The sequence below is a fragment of the Bipolaris maydis genome, assembly GCF_028858645.1.
Source record: "Bipolaris maydis strain C4 unplaced genomic scaffold PSV08scaffold_3, whole genome shotgun sequence".
NCBI lineage: Eukaryota > Fungi > Ascomycota > Dothideomycetes > Pleosporales > Pleosporaceae > Bipolaris > Bipolaris maydis.
Window position 1 is genome coordinate 1,753,253 of NW_027093859.1, and position 19,072 is coordinate 1,772,324.

The window sequence follows — 19,072 nt, forward strand, 5'->3', positions numbered from 1 at the left end:
TGCTATTCTCTCCTCGAAATCTTACTTGTGCGGTCGTTATTGCACTGGCCGAGCCGCAATACCATCAAGCCGCCGTCATGGCGTCACACGCAGACAGCGCACATGACTTGCTGGATCTGGACATCTCAACATTACGGCAATTCATCGAGCTATTCCCGAACGAGGGTCTATCAAAAGTCATCATAGGCTGGCTCAGCAGTGGCATAGCAAAATACCCGCTTACTGCAGAGGGTGATTCAAAAGAAGGGCCGGACTTGAGTGAAGGCGGGGTAGCCCTTACCCAAGATGTTCCAGTCTCACAGGAAGATTGCCTGGTGTTGATGACTGAAGGTCTTAGCGAAGCTCCAAAGTCTCCCTTGGCTCATTGCCTTCTCGGAGACTATTACCTGTTCCTCGAAGAATATGAAAGTGCAGTTGAAACAACGAGGAAAGGCCTCAAGTACGCGGCTGCGGAGGCCAAAAAGACTGATTTGTCGTTCCAAAAAACACGCGATGCTCTAAGCAGCACCCTCGCTACTGCTTTGGTCTACTACCAAGCACCAAGAAACCACTTGGAAGCCAAAGGTATCTTCGAATCCATTTTGAAACGCAAACCTCAATTCACCTCTGCACTCATTGGCATTGGACTGGTCCTAGAAGAGGAGGAAGAATATGAGAAGGCTTTCCAGTTCCTAGAGCAGGCATTGCAACAAGATCCCTCAAACGGCCGTATCGGTGCGGAATCAGCGTGGTGTCAGGCTTTGGCTGGAGACTACAACACGGGCTTGGAAAGGCTCCAACAGTATCTTGATTACCCCCAACTCGACGCAACCAAGCAACGTGGCCGTGAACTTCGAGCACAGACCCTTTATAGGATAGGTGTTTGTCTATGGGAACTCGATCACTCAAAAGCTGCACGAAAAGATCGACAAAGGACATACGCCAAGCTACTTGCAGCTATAAAAGCAAATCCAAACTATGCCCCTGCCTACACACTCCTCGGTATATTCTACGAGGACTACAACAAAGACCGCAAGCGCGCCAGGCAGTGTTTCCAAAAGGCTTTTGAGCTATCACCTTCCGAGATTGTGGCAGCTGAGCGATTGGCCCGTCTTTTCGCTAACCAAGGAGAATGGGACATTGTTGAAGTTATCGCTCAACGAGTAGTGGACTCTGGTAAGGCCCGGCAAACACCTGGTTCAAAGCGAAAGGGCATCAGTTGGCCATACTCAGCTCTCGGCGTGGTCCAGATGAACAAGCAAGAATACCAAAAGAGTATCGTGTCATTTCTTTCAGCATTACGCATCAGTCCAGACGACTACTACTCATATGTTGGTCTTGGTGAGAGCTATCATAATTCTGGACGATACAACTCGGCCTCTCGTGCTTTCAACTATGCCGAGAACCCCACAGATGGCGTGGTAATGAAGAGATCAGACAAAGAGGGATGGTTCACAAAGTATATGTTGGCCAACGTCAATCGCGAACTAAGCGAATTCGACGAAGCCCTTGCTGGTTACGAAGCAGTACTGGCTGTACGACCGAAGGAATTTGGCGTATCCATCGCATTATTGCAGACACTTGTTGAAAAGGCATGGCATTGTGTCGAAACTGGATTCTTTGGGGAAGCTGCCGACAGTGTGACTCGAGGTATCGAGGTTGCCGACACCATCACAGAATATAAGCCCGACGCCTTCAACCTATGGAAGGCTGCCGGAGATGCTTGCAGTATTTTCAGCTGGGTTCAAGACAAGCTTGATCAATGTCCATTCGAGCTGGTTGTGAAGGTTCTGCAAAGCAAGTCAGACATGGACCTTGACTTCGACGCGCACAAAGACGTCGATGGACTTGGTCAGGCAGAACTGGCTTCGCTTTCCACGAACAGAGATTCGATCCTGACAAAAGTCCTCAAGGCTGCAATTCTAGCTCAAAAAAGAGCAATCGTAAGCTGTGCGCACGACATACACGCACAGGCGGTAGCTTGGTACAATCTTGGCTGGACTGAGTACAGAGCCCACGTGTGCCTGGAGCAGGAATCTGGAGAAGATTCTAAGCTAACGACATATCTTCGAGCGGCCATGAAGTGTTTCAAGCGTGCGATTGAGCTCGAGGCTGGCAACTCTGAGTTCTGGAACTCGCTTGGTGTAATTACGACAACATTAAGTCCCAAGGTTGCTCAGCATGCTTTCGTCCGGTCGTTACATTTAAACGAGCGAAGTGTGCACACCTGGACTAACCTCGGAGCGCTTTATCTGCTCCAGAACGATACCGAGCTCGCCCATGCAGCCTTCTCGAGGGCACAGTCGCAAGACCCTGATTACTCTTTGGCATGGGTAGGCGAGGGCATCATTGCACTACTTACTGGTGATTCCAACGAAGCGCTATCCCACTTTACTCACGCATTCGAACTCTCAGAGTCGTCGCTACTCCTCACCAAGCGACAGTATGCGGTTTCAGCGTTTGACTTCTTAATTTCTTCCCCGTCGTCATCGAGCGATATCACAAGCCTCATACAGCCGCTCTTTGCGCTCCAACAATTAAGCATGCAAGCGCCATATGACATCCCGCACAGACATCTTGCGGCGTTGTTCTTGGAGCGTGTAGGCAACCACGGTGCGGCTGTGACTGCTTTGGACATGGTTAATGAAACCGTCGAGCAGGAATACGAGAAGAACGAGTCGATGAAGTCACTGGCTCAGGTGGCCCAAGCCAAGACGGATTTGGCCCGCAATCTTCTCGCCATTGGATCAGACGAAATGGCAGTAGAGGATGCCGAGACTGCTCTCGATCTTCTTTCAGAGATCCAAAGCAATTCCAAACAAACTGCTCTGTCCAAAGACCAGATTGCAAAGACTAAACTATCCGCCCGTCTCACAGCTGGTCTCGCGCATTACTTCTACGGCTCGTTTGACGCAGCAATAGCATACTTCCGCAGAGCTTTAGAGACAACAAGTGCCAACCCTGACATCATTTGCATACTGGCAGAGGTCCTCTGGGCCAAAGGCGGGAAGAACGAGAAGCAAGTGGCTCGTGACCAGCTCTTCGCTGCTATTGAGAAACACGACGGCCATGTGGGTTTACTGACACTCATCGGCGCCATGACAGTTCTTGACGACGACCTCGAAACCATGGAAGCCATCAAGGACGACCTCAATCGCATGCGTACAAACAAGGATCTCAGTGATCACCAGCTGGCGCGGGTCGAAAAGGTCATGGAAGCTATATCCATCAGTCTTGGTGGCGAGGAACAAGAACTCGACGAAGCACGTCGAAGCGTTATGCTAGCGCCTTTCAAGCATACTGGTTGGGCAGAGCTCGCAGATGCCACCGGCGGTGATGAATTCGCCAGTACACTTGCAAAGGAAACAGCGATGCGCAACGCACCTCCTAAAGGCTCGCTCGGTGCTGCTGGCTTGGCCGGTGCAATGAATAGTACTGGAGATGTCGGAGATGCACAGAGAGCGATAGTGCTGGCGCCATGGTGTAAGGATAACTGGGGTGGATTGGCTCAATGCATTCAGAGTGCTTAGTGGTTGTGTATGAAATTTAACACGCACCCTCACAAAGGCTATGCAAAAGTAGTTTTTTTTTCAAGCATAGTTTCAGCAGTGCCAATTCGGGGATATAGAAACTGCATTCTTGAATCTGAGCCTGGGTGAATGTGGTGAAGTAATCAAACCAATGTCCTGGGTATTGAGGTGATATCTTAAAGTCCACATGGAGAGAATTAACAGCGCTCACCATTTGAAATTAAAGCAAGGAAAATAGTTAGCAGCAAATCCATGGAACTAGCCCACCCCTACGACCACTCTACGTAAGCTTGCAGAATCGGCTTCCGGTATCTACATTTCGCATCTTTTCTCATAACAGGGGTTCGACCGTCCTGGCACATGCAGGTCTTCGTCACGTGAGCCTACGTACAGCAACTTCAGCCTTGTAGGCTCCAGCGCCCAATCCTCGCCCGACCACCCCAATACAGGTGTCAAGGCTTGAACGCTCTGTTATGGTATGTAGTTTACAAGCTTCCCAAATCTCTGGAATAACATATTCCGGTGTCCCCTTTATTTCGGGATTACTTCAAATCTGCACGCAATGGCTCTCTCGCGTGTGACGCCAACTCAAGATTCCGCATGGTCTTCGCTTGTGAGTCGGAGTATCACTGCTTGAAATGACCTCACACACGATGAGCTGCCTTTCTCCAAATACCTCCATGAGGACTTGTTAAGCGAATATCACTCATTGGACGAGTTCCTTGCTGAGAGTCCCCATTCCGCCACCTTTTGGTTCTTCCAAAGTCGAGATGCTTTCATTTCGCAAAACCGCTTCAGGAAGTGGTCCCGCGAAGTCCTAGACGACTATGTTCTCTTACTCGCGATGTCAGGCTATGTTCAGCGGAAAGATTGCTTTTTTATCAGCCATTTCTGGCGGGAGAGGCAGAATCCCGATCCAGATGGGCAGACCTTACGTCTTCACCAAGCTCAAATAGGGCCGCAAGAGTGGTTATATATCTGGGTGGACTGGACATGCCTGCCTCAGCATCCACGATCAGGCCCGGAAGAAACGTACTTCAGTCATGGCTTGCGGACTATGACAGGCGTGATCCGCAACACTGGCTTCTCGTACTTTTACCCATCTTTCAAGCCGCGCCTGTGGATATTGTATGAGATAGCCTAGTACCACCTCACATCCTTTGGAGGCATCGAAAAGACCCCTGACATAGAATTGTTTCTTCAGCATATCGACGAGATGATTGAAAAGGGGGTGCAGAAGACGTTGGAGAAGCACCGATATCATTGCTATGAAGATCGTGACAGACAGTACTTGACATCTTGGCTGGAACTACTCGTGCTTTTCAGGCGGCTAAAGATCGACCTTGTTTTCGTTCGGAGAATAATGAGCAATATGGCATGGAGCCCCCGTGCAGGTTAGCTAATATACCCTGGGTTGTTGGAACTCCACAGATATGAAGGCTCCCTGGTATACCTTGGGAACAAGCATACCTTTACGCCATTTCCAAAATGGGTTAGTACCAATCACATGTATGCTGGACACCCACTAACAGACTGCACTAACTAGGATATCGAAACAAACACTTGAGACCTCGTGGATCGGTACTGCGCAAGACAGTAGCAGGGATCTGCCATTGAAGGCTTGAGGCAAGTCACAAAGTAATATCAGAAGGTTAGAGGTTTGAGCGATTTCCAAAGCTGGGAGATACCAACGTCATTTCTATGAGTGTGGCATCTTCCAAGCGGTAAGATCGCAAGGTTTCGCTATGCCAGTTGTTCCGGTACAAAGGGATGTATGTTAGTCATTCAAATGTCCAGAAAAAAACGGCGAACCTTCTAAAATAAAGAAACGACTTGAAATTCATCAGCGCTGACTCACTGACTGTCTCTGAAATTGTTAAGAACACAAACAATCGAGTTGTAGTTGCATCTCTGCCTACTCGTGTTCTGATTAAAAGCTATCAACACACACTAACATTCGAAAGCGCGGTAATAACAAATTTAGTAATTACACAAAATACAATCAAAAGACCATCCATTCATGGCCCTCTCTTTCTCAAAGATCTTCTGGTGGTCTCGTGATTTTCGCCAAATGATCCCCATTCAACTCCTTCAAAATCTTGCCCAAACCCTCATGACTATAGTCCTTTTCATTCCACATATCCTACTCAAAGTCAGCACATCCCCTTGCCATCACTGTCATATGTAGTCTGCTCGAGCTCTACAAATACCAATAACTTCAAACCAAACATACCTTGTGATACCTCACTTTCCCCTCCCGATCCAACGTCAACGTGACCAAACTATTAACCTTCTTGGCAACAGGCACAGGCTTGGGCGTGTACTCCTGCTGCAACTTGAAGATAATCTCATCGGGCTTTGATGAAACAACTTCTGTTTTAATAGTCCGACTGCTTTTCATGAGGATAGGTATGCCTGGCGCGTGTCATCAGTAAAAGCTTCCCGTCTTCGCTACCGCATGGGGGAGTGTTTTTTTTGAGAGCTGACAAGCTACGTACCGTACCACTGGCCCGCGATCTTATATCGCGTGTCGCAGTAACTCCACGGGTCGTCGTATACGGCTTCTTTGGCGTACACCATCATGTCGTCTTTGCTCGCACTTCCAGAATACAAGTTGCATATGGATTGTACGACCTTCTCTCTCTCGGGCTCTAGTTTGATCGAGTTTTCAGGATGCGGTTCGTAGTCGACGCCTGAAGAGGTGTTTTGCGAAGGGTCGGGGTTCTGGGTTAGTGATACGGGGTCGGGTCGTTTCTCGAATTCGGTCTCGAGGCTTGCTCCGAGGGTGTCCTTGTCGGACTTGCCTGTTACTGGAAGTGTCATTCTATTGACTGTTTTATTGAATTTACATGCAATGTATACTCTATGAGGATGCTGCTGCTTTTGATGGGCGCGATGTCTTGACGTCATGGCTGGTCAAGTATGCGAACGCCCCCCTCGGAACATAGAACGTGTGCTTGAACCACAAAAAGCAAACTTTTTGAGTTGAAAACACGCCGATAGTAATTTGGCTATATGTCTTTGCGGGTCGGTCGTTTTTGTATGGGTTCGTAGATCATCGATACACTGCCTATGAGATGATATGCTGGTGTCCAAACCAGAACCAGTGTATTTTAATAATTGCACCAGATCATACTATGAAAAATACACATTAAGGCACTTCCTGTCCGAAATGCACTACATACTGTGTCTGTTGTCATGATTAGTTAACTCACCGTCTAGGCAACAGACTTCCGATACTGGTGATGCGCTTTGAAATACAAACATGACTGACAAATTTAAGAAACAAGTGGCTCCTAGGAAGAAAGGGGTTAATATGGTCCGCACAGTAAGCATCGCAGAACTCTGTCGTATATAACTAGTAGAATGAGGAGTTTGGTCACCCGATAAACGGCTGTACCACTAAAGAGAGGGTTAGGTAGTGTTTAAGCCATCTTCTCAACGGTAATAAACACAAACATCCTTCCACATGGGCCGATATTTCCAGTCTTGCTCTTATCCTCAATCAGATCATTTCTCGGCTTTTATTGTCTTGGTGTATATGATTTAGTCCTTCGTTCGGCCGTGAGTGCGCAACTGTGTGCATCTTTGACAGTCAGGCTGAAAGCCAGAAGTGTTATCCAGTACCTTTCCTTTCTTCGGTATATACAATTCCAACGTCCTCGCTATCGAATTACAAGGCCCCCTTGATCGCCAAGCCGATGCAATAAATTTAGTTAACATTTCCGGATTTGATGGCAAGAATAGTACCGCCCAGCAGGAACAAGATGCAACGGATGGAGATTACCCCGATATCAATGGCGGAGTCGGTGGCGAACGCCGTATACGGATACCCAGTTGTACGACGCCAGTCACGATCGAGCACGTGGAGCCAAGAGGAAAGAGTATGCCAGTTTACCAAGAGACGTCGCCGTCGCGTCAGGCTACAACGACGAGCATGCATGGCAATGCTAGGCGGAGGCGGGTTATGCGCTCGATCCCCTTGGGCGCTTGGCCATAATGGAGCTGGACTATAATATGTATGACGGCTGGAGGCCAAGATGTTCGAACGGGTGAATCGGATTTCTCGAACACGCCAAGTCAATCTCCCTTTCTATTTTTACAATTTCACCACTCCTACTAGATATCATTTGCGTATGCGTCTTCGTCATGAACAGCATAAGACCGCAAATTAACATTCTGGGGGCCCAGCAGTTGGTAGAAACTCTATTTCGTATATTTGACCTGCCGTAAAGGATCCTGGGGAAAGCTTATGATAGGACAAGAATTGATTTCTGTATTAGGTGAACAGATCGCATTCGGGTTGCGGTTGGGGAAAGCTTTACGTTTTCATTGTTCTTGTGGCAATTTTCTTCTTTGGCATCTTGGCAATACATTTACGCAGGGCGAAAGCGCAGCCTTATCCGTATAAAGCAAACATGTTGATGGATGATGTCATGGATTGGAGAAATCCCCGTCCAGGGTCTACTGTGGTTGATGGTCGGCGTCGGGGGTTTCATGTGCCATGTTGACACTACAACCAAGCGTATCCATGTTTTGTTTCGCGAAAGGACCTGCGCTTCTGGAACCTGCATGTGCCAGCATTTCATCCTGCGCTGTCGTGGCCATCTCACACGGGCGCATCCGCGATACACGCTTGTGCGAAAGGGATCGGCTCAACGCGGCGCCTTCGGTCCTGCTTACGGGTCCTTGTAACCCGCCTCACGCCATTCATGGGCCTGTCTCGCACTCACTGCATCCCTCATCTCCGTCTGCTGTGCACAGGAGTTCCAGAAAGTACCCCAAATCACATTTGTTGCACAACATATACTGCTTTTGTGCCTCAGGCCCAGACTCCGTAGACCTCTCCGCCCAGCACGGTACTTGGCAGATCGCCATTCAACAGCCCTTGGCACACAAAAGGAATGAGCCTCGTCCGCGTCATCCTTGAGTTTGGCATGCAACCAACCACAATGGCCCAGGGACAAGATTCTATTTTAACTTCCGGCTGCATGGCAGGATAAAGTTCCGACTGTTCTTTGATTCTTGCTCCTTTACACACACACCAACGCCGTTCTCTCAAGCCCACGTCCCAACATTCGTTCAGTATATCAAACTACCTTATAATTTTTAAAATGTGGGCAAAAGCAGCATCACTTCTCGCTCTAGCGGCCACTGCTGTCGCTCAATCCAAGGGCTTCAACTACGGTGCCACCAACGCAGATGGCTCATGCCGCGGGTACGACGACTTCGTCCGCTTCTTCAACGAGGCTAAGACCCTTCCTGGAGCGTCTGGCTTCAACACAGCACGTCTGTACACATCGATTCAATGCGGTAGCCAAACAGAGCCCATCTCAGCCTTCCGCGCAGCCATCGATACCGATACCAGGATCCTTGTAGGTCTCTGGGCCAGTGCCGGACGTGCCGCTTATGAGCGAGAACTCAACGCCCTTCTTCAGGCTGCTAGGGATCTGGGCACCCCTTTCACAGACAGGATTATTGGAATCAGTGTAGGATCTGAGGACTTGTACCGCAGCAGCGAGCAGGGAATCAAGAACAACGCTGGCGTTGGTGCTACTGGTGCTGAAATCGAGGGATACATCGGTTGGCTCCGTGACTGGGTTCGTGGAACTGGACTCGCCAAATGCCCCGTTGGCCATGTAGACACATGGACTGCCTGGACTCTGGCGGAGAACCGTGGCGTCGCCCGCGCCGTGGACTGGCTCGGCCACAACTCATTCCCCTACTTTGAGAGCGACAGGCCAAACTCCATTGATATGGCACGTGAAAACTTTTTCAACTCTGTTGCCCAGACTGCGAGCGTAGCAGACGGCAAGGAAGTCATCATCACTGAGACTGGTTGGCCACGAAGTAAGTTATATACGATTCCAAACAATTCTAAACAAATCACAATTGCTAACTCACTTCACAGTTGGACCCGTGAGTCGCGATGCCGTTGCTTCTCTCGAAAACATGAAGCGCTACTGGAAAGAAGTCGGCTGCTCCCTCTTTGGTGTGCGTTCTACCTTTTGGTACACCCTCAAGGATGCCAATGCTGGCCAGACTGATTTGTCTTTCGCCATCACGCCTCTTCAGAGTAGCACACCGTACTTTGACCTCACTTGCTAGATGAATTAGTCCTTGCCCCCCCCCCCCCAAAAAAAAAGCGACATTTACGATTGGATAACATAATCAGCACTGCATCTGTACAAAACATAATTCAAAAGTAGTAGAAAATTAGTCAAATCATACATGCTATGGATACATAGTCCCATAATATCCAAAAAGTCAAATCAAATGATTTACTAATTTACAATCCACGATGTAATGCCAATACCTAAACAAAGGGGGGTCTGAAACCATCACCCCACTTTTCCCACTTTGACGTTCCTGCAGTAACACTTGGTAACTAGATGCTTGGCGTGAATTTAGTAAAGAATAAGGCTACCATTAAATGGTTGTCCTATCCCAAATAGGTTCAGCTCCAGGTCTCCCCCCACCGCCCCTCGCAACTAGCCTAGCCATGTAAATGCGAGCTATTTCGCAGCTGCGCCACTCGCTATAAGGGGCAAGGTTGAGCACGTGTCACAGTTGTCGTGGTTGCGAAAGTGCTTAACATGTGGGTTGCATGAGAAAGAGACTACTGTGTAGTTGTACATCTAATGGCGTAAGACTTGGAAAAATAATAGATAGTTACTTACTATTGTTTTCTGATGTTGGAAAGAATTCACAAGAAATTAATCGTTATTTGTAAGAGACGTGGCTTGTCCATACGCAATACCCGTAACGTGTATGGAAATAGGGTCGCTTTGTGCATTATTTGCACGTATGGTCTCAATGAAGTATTCTGGTGCCAAGGTTTTGGTTGAGACTAAAGACTAGCTCAATTACACGCTGTAAGATGTGCGAATATTCCACCGTAAAGGAATATGTATCGTGTGAAACTGCTTGATCTGCATAGGCAACACTCAAAACCAGTGTTGCAGATGAGATTTTGGAATCGAGCGCATGCTCATATTTCCTTGTCATTCACCAATGAGGTCTGTGGCATATCTAGGTTGCCCATAGTACTACTGTGGAAAGAAGCATTGGCAATTCAGGAACAGATGGGTATTAAGAGTATGATATGTACAGTTAAAGATCCATGTCACAATACTTCAAGTCTCTGGTCCCGCTACGCTGATTTTCAAATAACCATAGTCCCACCCAAGTCACGCCCAAACCAAAACGCCAAACAGCAACTCATGCTCATCGTAATAATACACAATTTTTTTGCAAACGTGCAAAAGACTATCCGGCAAATGCAAAACGAGCAAGATTAAACATGGGCTTCCGCGGCGAACACACGCTTTCCACATCACTATCTAGTACAAGCAGATCTTCGCTTCCTTTCAACGACGATCGCCTCCGCTTCGCAGGCGTTACAGGAGGCGGTGAACTTGCAGCAACAACAACCTCAGACTCCATAGCTGCCCAAGCAGAGTCCACCAGATCCACTTCTTCATCTGCGGGCGGCGGCGTACCAGGGAGAATTGATTCTGCAGGTGTCTCGGGAAGAGATGCTGAACCAGACTCGAGCGACAGTGGCGTAGGCCGCGAAGCCTCAGTAGTTTGCCTATCAAGACGAGCTTTAGGAACCCGGGGCATTGTTTTTGTCGGCGAAGGGATGCCTGGGGCCTTGTAGGTAAATTTTGACCGCAAATCGCTGAGTTGAGAAGATATCGCTGCGCTAAAGGATGACTCTGGTTCTGGGCTGCCGGGAGATGATGCCGGCGTGGATGTACCGGCGGTCTCTTGAGATTGAGCCGTACTACCTCTCGAAAATGTCGTTGACTGTGATTCGCTACTTATACTTGACTGCACATCACTGAAGACTCGCAACTTGTTCTTCCGCTGAGATGCAGTCTGCTCCAAATCAGCAGCTTCCACTTCTCCTTCTTGGATTGAGTCGTCCGAATAAAGTTGAATATCCTGGTCGGTCTTTCTCCTGCTCTTCTTCCGACGATGTAACGTTGGACTTGGTTCTGGCGTGGATGATGCAAAGAACTGACTTCGCACAACATCTTCACCGCCAGCGGTAGGAGTGTCGAATACAGAATCCGAACAAAGCCGGGGTCTCTTGGACGGAGGGACCGACCGCCGGCCTCCAATAGGATCTGTTATTGTACGCCGGGGCTGGGGTGCCGTACTGGGAGGTGGAGGATACTGTTGTTGTAGTCGCGAAATTGGAGCTGGCACTGCAGCCCAGCCACTACTGGTACGTTGTTGCTCAAGCAAGACTTGCTGGCTTGGTGAAGGAGTAAAGAGGTTCGGGCTCAACTCAGCCAAGGGTGTGCGCTTGGGCTTGAAGAAGGAGTCAATTGACTTCATGTTCTTTGCATCGGGCGTTTGCATAATCGCTGAAGACCGTCGGGAGGGGGCCAGCGGCTGGATGTTGGATTTAGACTTGCCAGCAACTTCCATTGGAAGCTTCGAACGCGGATACAGGTCGCCTAAAGCGACACCTTTGGCAAGGTGGGGTGGGACCTCCTCTCCGATGTACGGCATGTCGGCAAGATTTACCCCATCACCAAGCGGCGTTAGGTTGACAAGCTTCTCTTCAACTGGGCAGTAGACCCATTGGTAAAGGAATGTCTTCTCTGCTTGGTCGAACGATTCCATGAACCCAGCAGGTACTTTAAGCTTTCCATCAAACTGGGCGGCTTTGACAAGACGATCTACAGTCTTGTGTTTGCGTAGCATTCGATGGGCAGTCTTCAAACCAAGCCCACCTATACCGGGCAGGTAGTCACAACCGCTCAAGATGGCCATTCTTCGAAAGTCGGCATCGGACCAGCCTACGAAACTGACTTCTCTGCAGGCTGTGAAATGATTCCGGTTGACCTCAATGCACTCTCCATACTTGTCTAGCTTCGTGATAAGACACTTGACTCCGAAGACGAGCAAATCGGAGTCTTCTGAAAGCACGCCGTTAATGATTCCCTTGCGTTCGAGATATGCAAGCTGTGAATCGGCCTCGTATGGTGCAACAACATATTGGATGTTGTTCTTTTTCAGCTCTTCAATAACCATTCGCGCCATTTCTGGCGTCACATCTACGCTCTTCTGAAGTTCCTGTTGCGCCTGGGCTACCTTGCCAACTTTCAAAAGTTCCAATCCCAGCCTCTTGCTTTCTTTCCTTCTCTCTCTTCGACCCTTCTCGGTACCTGCCTTGCTTGGGAGATTGTCGCCATCGAAAACGAGGTAAGGGGTAACACCAAAGTGGATGAGCATGCGAACACGATGCATGACAAAATCGACATATCTATTAGACTGTCAGCACACCTTTCGCTCACTGGGCCAGGGGCTGCATACTTTGTGGTGGGCTTGTCTAGGGCCAGATCAATGGCGCAGGCAGCAGTTGCACGGTGCAGCCAGCCATAAGTGTCAACACCAATAGTCTGGCCTGCATATTTCTTAAGACTGCCTGGCTTCTGGACTGACTTCAGCAGTGGGAGAAGTCCTGTTCCTCTATTAGCGATGCACAGCCTACGATTGGGTGCGCTGACCTGAGATGCCCATTGTGGACCCTTTGCCGCTCACGCGTCGAGCCTATACAATGGCGGCAGTACGAACACTATGACAGCATGCTGGTGTGGAATGCAGACGTGTCAATAGGAGAGAAGCCGTCCAGACCAAGTGTATAAGAGAGGTATGGAAAGAAAGAGCCGTCACAGTCTAAATGCAGCAGTGGAGCATTCATCGCGGTTCCACGCCCACGGCAGGAACGCGCCCCGCTAAGAACACGCTAACCAAGTCCAGCGGCTAGCGTGACTACCAGCGCCGAGCCCCGACGCATTATCCAAAATTTCTTGCCCCATACACCAACAAGTGCTGCAAAAACGGCAAAAGGTCAAAATGGTCAGCAATCGCCTCGACAAGGTACACAAGCAGATCGCCAAGAAGAAGGGCAAGAATCCAAACCTCCACGAGGGCAGCCGGGACACCAAGCGCCTACAAAGCGCAGCGCAAAGAGATGATAAGCTGAACCGCCTGAGCAAAATCCGAGAAAATCAGAATCGCACATATTGTATGTGTAGTTGATGTTGGGATGTGGGTATACAGTTGACTAACATATAGTAGTGTCTCGGATAAAATCTTTTCAATCATACACCACAGAGCATGAATCGCCACTTAGCGTGGCCGAAGTCCAGGCCATGATTGAGGATTATGTTGGCAGAGATGATGAAGAGCTGGCAAAACTTAAAGCAGAACGCCGTCCAGGAAGGCCGCCAAGCACGCGCCAAAATCTGCTTGAAATTAATCAAAAGACCGAGCGGGACGAGTACGCCTCTGGCTTCTGGGTACCGGATCTCGAGGATGCAGCCAATCTGCGCAAGCTGAAGGAGTGGAACGGCATGTGGGCTCAGCTGGCCATGCTCAAATTCTGCAGGATTTCAAAGGAGGGGTTCAAGCGCGAGTCCAGTTTTCCACCAAAGGGTATGTCCTGAGTGACTATGTTCTCTCGGCCATCAAGCTACGGATTACAGTCTATCATCGACGCTTGGAAGGACATTTCTGGTCTTGTCCGACTATCCCACATCGAATGGGCAAAGAATAGGGCTTCCTTCCCGGATACTCCAGCTCCAGTTCTTTTCTTGGCCTATACCATACCGTCTGAGAGCCTGGTAATTACACCCCAAAGGAGACCGGGTTTTCTAATCTTACCATCTCTGATAACACTTTTGACCGACACTTTTTACGAATTTGCCAACAAATCGGATCTTCATTGACATATTCCCAAGCGATTTTTTAACGACATACTACAGCTATCAACCCATCTTGAAGGATGTTGCAAATCTGGAAGTTATCGGAAGGGGGGCTGTGAATCTATTTGGAGTACAAGATTGATATGGATGCAATATCGAAGGAATACAAGATATTGAGCAGCATATCGGCCATGCTGTACATTTTCCTTCCGGTTCGGAGCTGCAAAGAATAACCTGCCAAAAAGAAGAGCTAGATCTCAAGAAATGACATATGAAGCCGAAGTCCATTTGGCCCTTTTCCAGCCCAGAAGCAATGTCTTTACTTATGCTCCTTCAACGCCACATGCCACATACTCTTCCCCACCGGCCCATCCCTCAAATGCGGAATTACTCTTGCAAAATCTTCTGTTTCCCGAAACGCCATGTGTGCCTCTACATTTGGCCACCCGATGAAAATCATAAATAATTTTCCCTCTACTCCCTCTCCCAACGCCTCATGCGACTGCCTTTCAATACTCCATCCGCCAATGACCCCATCAGCGGCAAGATCCTTGGTCTGTATGGCTTGCTCCCGGAAAGTAGTAAACTTGGTTTCATACTGTGACTCGGGATAATCTGCGGGAAAGAAGCTGGCGATACATTCGGTCACAGGAGAAGTAAACGGATCACCGTATGAGCTTTGCGCAAAGGGAAATTTGGCATGATATAGGACTGGTGTCCCGGCTAGAAGGTGGTCATCCATTTTTTTTCAGGAAAGGCTGGTAGATTGGGCTGTCCATGAATGCTTTATGGAAGTCCATCGATGCCCAGTCTCAATGTAGTTAGCGCGATGGAAGAGCGAACGTGTGGCGGAGGGAGGAAGGAAGGCAGCGTTCCCAGATATTATCAAAAAGAAAACAGCATACCAATTACCAGCTGAATTGTATCCGGGTGCTCAATCTGCCTTCCCCAAAGCACCCTTATCGCGCCAGGTTGTCTCTTAATAGTATTAAGGGTATCTTCCCAATGCTCTTTCTTCTCGCCCATCGACAGATCCAGTCCTGTTCTGAATGGCAGATAGACAACTTCAGTGGTTACATCCAGCATTTTGGAAATTTTCTTCTAAAAGTGATAGAAATGATGGCAGGTTTATTCAATAACGATGTGAGGAGGGCTGCTATGAGAGGCGCTACCTGGCGCATGTCGCCAAGTCGCATTAAATACGTAGCGCGTGTCACATGACCATTGATTCTGCTTACTTGTTTCCGAGGATCGGGCAAGTCAGCGACATTACAAACATCCGGCAGTTGTAACTGGTATATCCCAAATCAGATATCGGCATCACCACAATCTCATTTTGGCAGGTGAAGAAACATATACCTTCGAGAAAAGCCGACCCCTTTGTACAGCATTGTTTTGAATTAGCAAAAACCATATCCCAGTGCAATGGGTTCGTCTTGAGATCGCATGTCTCATTTTCGCAGGCCTAAGCGATGCACAGAGATATGGCAGGGGCAGTACCCCCACTCGTAGATTGCTTACATCCAGATACGAATGCGGGACTACTGTATGAAATTCAGCCTATTATGCCAATCTGCCAGGACCCGCGCGCTTCCGCTCGGAAAAGGACCTTCTCTTAGCCATGCTAGTATATAGATATATATGCGGATCGCCAGAAACCTCACTAAGAATTCCCTCACGTAAAAATTGGGATCAATCATCTCAACTCAGATCTTGCGTGCATCTAGTGTTCCTCCTTACCTTATTAACTTCGTTCATGTCAGACTGTGTTAGGTCCTATTCACAACATGACGCGGACTATGATCAGCATCATCCTGACTTCAAACGTTAAACTCTGGGCGTCAGACATTTCATCTCTTTTTCTCTCAACGGTTTCCAGCTCCTTTTCTTTCATTCCCTTATGCATTTCATTGAGTCTTTTTTTTTCTTTACGGTAGGCCCATTTGCTTCCTCACTCAACCGCCATGTTGGATCAATTGCGCTCGTACTATAGCTTTCTCAAGCCCCAAAGCGGCCTATATCAGTATATGCCCTTCAGCAATGCTCCCAATAACCGCTCACGCACTCGCATTGCACTCATAACGGGCGCCTGCATCATCGCCGCCCTCTCAGTCTCCGCACTCTTTGTCAACCCCGTAGAGAAAGCAAGATAATACGGCATATTTCAGTCTACCGACACATCCGGCCACGGCAGCATACCAAGCATAGTCCACTACGTCCAAATCAAGGACGAAAAATCCGTCCTCAAATTCCCCTTCTCCAGCTTCCTAAACATTTGCGCCGCAGTCCTATACATCAAACCCGAGCGAATTTACATCCACACCGACTTCAGCCCCTCTGAGATCAACGAAGCCAGTGAAAAAGGCGACAGGTGGACTAAATCCGTCATCAACACCTTCGCCAACCTCGTAGTCTAGAACCCCGTCCACGCGCCCAACTTTGCCGGCACAAACGAAAACCAGCACATTGATGCCATCCAGCACAAATCCGATTTTCTGCGCTAGGAAGCCAACAAGAAAATTGGAGGCATCTACATGGACTGGGACGTCTTCCCGTTACGCCCTCTAACTCCGCTCCTGACAACCGGCTTCGCTTTCATCGGCGGCCGCCACTACGGCGGCGCCAGCGAACACAGCGGCGTAAACGGCACAATCAACAACGGCGTCTTCATGACCAAGCCCAACAGCACCATGGCCCGCATCGTCGTCCGCGAGCAGCACGCCGGCTTCAACGGCGAATGGGCCGCAAACATGCAAAGCATGACCAACGTCGCTGAGCGCCTCGTCCCCATCCCCTACGAAGTCCTGATCCTCGACTGCACCGCCTTTGCCCCAACCCACTGGTTCCAGGATAGCACGCATCCGCTGTTCATGCCCAATGACGATAAGCCTGCGTCACCCGTGCCCGAGACGACGAATTCTACAGATGCCATGGAGATTTACGAGGTGGCGATTACGAATCGCAGAAGGAGAGCTGAGTGGGAGATGGATTTTTCGTCGACGTACATGTTGCATGCTTTTGGGCTGAATCGGTACTACAAGTATGTTAATCCGAAGACGATTTTGAGTCGCTAGAGTAACTTCGCGATTGCGACGTATGATACTGTTAGGCATACGGTGGATATGGGATATGTGGCGGAGCATGATAAGGAGTAAGATGTTTTTTTCCTTACGAAGAAGGCTGGGTTGTGCTTTTTATGGTTCTCGGTATCTTGTATACTCTGGTTTATTCTTTTATCTTGTTTTGTATATACCCTTTTTTGTGGGCGGAGAGCTGTTCCAATATACTATCAGCGTATGTGCTGGGTTCGCTGATGACAAGTATGGAATTGAATGAAATATTAACAAAGGCCTCTGACAAACAGTACTTCCTTGTATGAAAATCATATTTATTCCTTAATACATATGACTCGGCCAGTGGGTTTTGGATAGAAGTGACGTACCTAAAAGATCCACTCATTAGTCGAACCTGCAACATTCGGAACATGTGCGAGATGGCTCTAGAGCACGGACTCGACTTGCAGCAGCTTCATGACGACCAATATCCGGAATTTTCATCTCACGAGGTATAAAAATTGGCGTCGCCCGGCGCTTCATACGTGACATCGAACACTGGGGCCAGCAGCAGATGACAGCTACTAGACGGATTACTACTGATTGAGGCAAGCTTAACTGTTTTTAGCTTCCTGGGTCATACGTTTGCGTGACTTTTAGTTACTCTACTTAGGCTAAATAACCATACATACAAATTCAGAACTCCTCGACCGTGATTCCTACGTGTCTAAAGTGGCCTCTAGCACTGTGTGGCTTAGCCTGACACAACACGATGCGACGGCTCTTAGACTTCCATTCAAAGAAGGGCAATACGAGAAGACGTAGACCCCAGGTAGCGGCGTCGATAGTATCAAGGAGCTGCGCGACCTACTCCCTAACGTGCGCATACTTAGCTAGGGCTACGCTACAAATAGGCATAACAGCTCGCGCGTAAGCTATAGACCTACTATAGTGGAGCAACTATGTGTTGTGCTGAAAGAAGGCTTGAAAGGTATTCAGACGTAGATATAATAGGATGTGCATAAAAGGAAGGAGAAACAACAACTATAGATATGTAACTAATTTTTAATTCTGAAGACCCTTTAGACTTCAAGAACACAATTGTGTTATGCATCGACCACCCACGCAGATAGAGATGAACAACGCTCTAAGACAGTACTTTAATAACTAAGACGTATGGCCAGAGCTTCTGCAAGAAGGTCGCGACGACAGCCTAAAGTGGTTCTAGGAGCTGACGCGAGATTAGCTTCTGAAAATAAAGTATCAAACATGCCAGAGGGTATCTCTGGCGCGGTTGTAGAACCAGATAATACTTTCTTGGCGAAAACCTCAGCTGGCTGTGGTGCCAACTCCTGTCATTTTTTTTGGAGGTGGTGAACTTTGCAATGACCGCGTGAATCCCCAAAGTATTCAACGGGACTAAGAATTTGTTTAACCGTGTAAATAGTGCAAGCAATGTGGTTATAGTCGTGGCTCCTGCTGTGGTGCATTGTGGCAGTAAGTATACTAGACGTTAATTGCGAGAAGGTTCTTAATTCGATTCTTTGTAGAACTTGCTGCTGCTACTACGGCTGAAACGCTGAAGAGTCTACTAGGTCGAAATATATGACAAAAGGGCAGAAAACCGAGTAAATTGGTTAACTAAAAGTTTTCTGAATACTATCTAAAGTCCGTCCCTACGTGGCTAGACACACTGTGTGCCGGGACAAACGAGAGGTACCTTGACTTTTAGCAACTGCAAAATCTATGCATGTAACGAATATTACTATAGTTCTATGAAAAT

The 19,072-nt window shown here is 48.4% G+C and overlaps 8 protein-coding genes across 8 annotated transcripts; 5 read left to right on the plus strand and 3 right to left on the minus strand.

Annotated features, from left to right (window-relative positions):
• Window positions 1–77: 77 nt before the first annotated feature.
• On the plus strand, window positions 78–3,553 carry PSV08DRAFT_386349 (uncharacterized protein; the record flags this gene model as incomplete). Its single annotated transcript, XM_066093460.1, has 2 exons — window positions 78–858; window positions 892–3,553. The coding sequence occupies 2 exons, from the start codon at window positions 78–80 to the stop codon at window positions 3,507–3,509; spliced, it is 3,399 nt and encodes a 1,132-aa protein (XP_065949604.1). The 3' UTR covers window positions 3,510–3,553.
• Window positions 3,554–4,071: 518 nt separating this feature from the next.
• PSV08DRAFT_408051 (uncharacterized protein) lies at window positions 4,072–5,324 on the plus strand (the record flags this gene model as incomplete). The annotated part of the gene is made up of 5 exons (XM_066093792.1): window positions 4,072–4,122; window positions 4,168–4,575; window positions 4,654–4,903; window positions 4,949–5,018; window positions 5,056–5,324. 5 exons carry the CDS (start codon window positions 4,072–4,074, stop codon window positions 5,132–5,134), a joined length of 858 nt encoding a protein of 285 aa, XP_065949605.1. The 3' UTR covers window positions 5,135–5,324.
• Window positions 5,325–5,544: 220 nt separating this feature from the next.
• PSV08DRAFT_173052 (uncharacterized protein) lies at window positions 5,545–6,332 on the minus strand (the record flags this gene model as incomplete). Its single annotated transcript, XM_014221986.1, has 3 exons — window positions 5,545–5,652; window positions 5,743–5,924; window positions 6,008–6,332. The coding sequence occupies 3 exons, from the start codon at window positions 6,330–6,332 to the stop codon at window positions 5,545–5,547; spliced, it is 615 nt and encodes a 204-aa protein (XP_014077461.1).
• A 2,214-nt stretch (window positions 6,333–8,546) lies between these two features.
• PSV08DRAFT_197318 (glycoside hydrolase) lies at window positions 8,547–9,797 on the plus strand. Its single transcript, XM_014221988.2, has 2 exons — window positions 8,547–9,359; window positions 9,421–9,797. The coding sequence occupies exons 1-2, from the start codon at window positions 8,624–8,626 to the stop codon at window positions 9,615–9,617; spliced, it is 933 nt and encodes a 310-aa protein (XP_014077463.1). The 5' UTR covers window positions 8,547–8,623; the 3' UTR covers window positions 9,618–9,797.
• A 783-nt stretch (window positions 9,798–10,580) lies between these two features.
• PSV08DRAFT_408053 (PIN domain-like protein) lies at window positions 10,581–13,049 on the minus strand (the record flags this gene model as incomplete). Its single annotated transcript, XM_014221989.2, has 3 exons — window positions 10,581–12,792; window positions 12,843–12,990; window positions 13,037–13,049. The coding sequence occupies 3 exons, from the start codon at window positions 13,047–13,049 to the stop codon at window positions 10,779–10,781; spliced, it is 2,175 nt and encodes a 724-aa protein (XP_014077464.1). The 3' UTR covers window positions 10,581–10,778.
• A 299-nt stretch (window positions 13,050–13,348) lies between these two features.
• Window positions 13,349–14,102, plus strand: PSV08DRAFT_399862 (translation machinery-associated protein 16). Its single transcript, XM_014221990.1, has 2 exons — window positions 13,349–13,557; window positions 13,611–14,102. Exons 1-2 carry the CDS (start codon window positions 13,386–13,388, stop codon window positions 13,976–13,978), a joined length of 540 nt encoding a protein of 179 aa, XP_014077465.1. The 5' UTR covers window positions 13,349–13,385; the 3' UTR covers window positions 13,979–14,102.
• Window positions 14,103–14,312: 210 nt separating this feature from the next.
• Window positions 14,313–15,414, minus strand: PSV08DRAFT_399863 (uncharacterized protein). The gene is made up of 3 exons (XM_014221991.1): window positions 15,142–15,414; window positions 14,591–14,959; window positions 14,313–14,470 (listed from the first exon to the last, which is right to left on the minus strand). The coding sequence occupies exons 1-3, from the start codon at window positions 15,320–15,322 to the stop codon at window positions 14,358–14,360; spliced, it is 663 nt and encodes a 220-aa protein (XP_014077466.1). The 5' UTR covers window positions 15,323–15,414; the 3' UTR covers window positions 14,313–14,357.
• A 786-nt stretch (window positions 15,415–16,200) lies between these two features.
• On the plus strand, window positions 16,201–17,461 carry PSV08DRAFT_386366 (uncharacterized protein; the record flags this gene model as incomplete). The annotated part of the gene is made up of 3 exons (XM_014221992.2): window positions 16,201–16,371; window positions 16,405–16,644; window positions 16,741–17,461. The coding sequence occupies 3 exons, from the start codon at window positions 16,201–16,203 to the stop codon at window positions 17,308–17,310; spliced, it is 981 nt and encodes a 326-aa protein (XP_014077467.1). The 3' UTR covers window positions 17,311–17,461.
• Window positions 17,462–19,072: the final 1,611 nt, after the last annotated feature.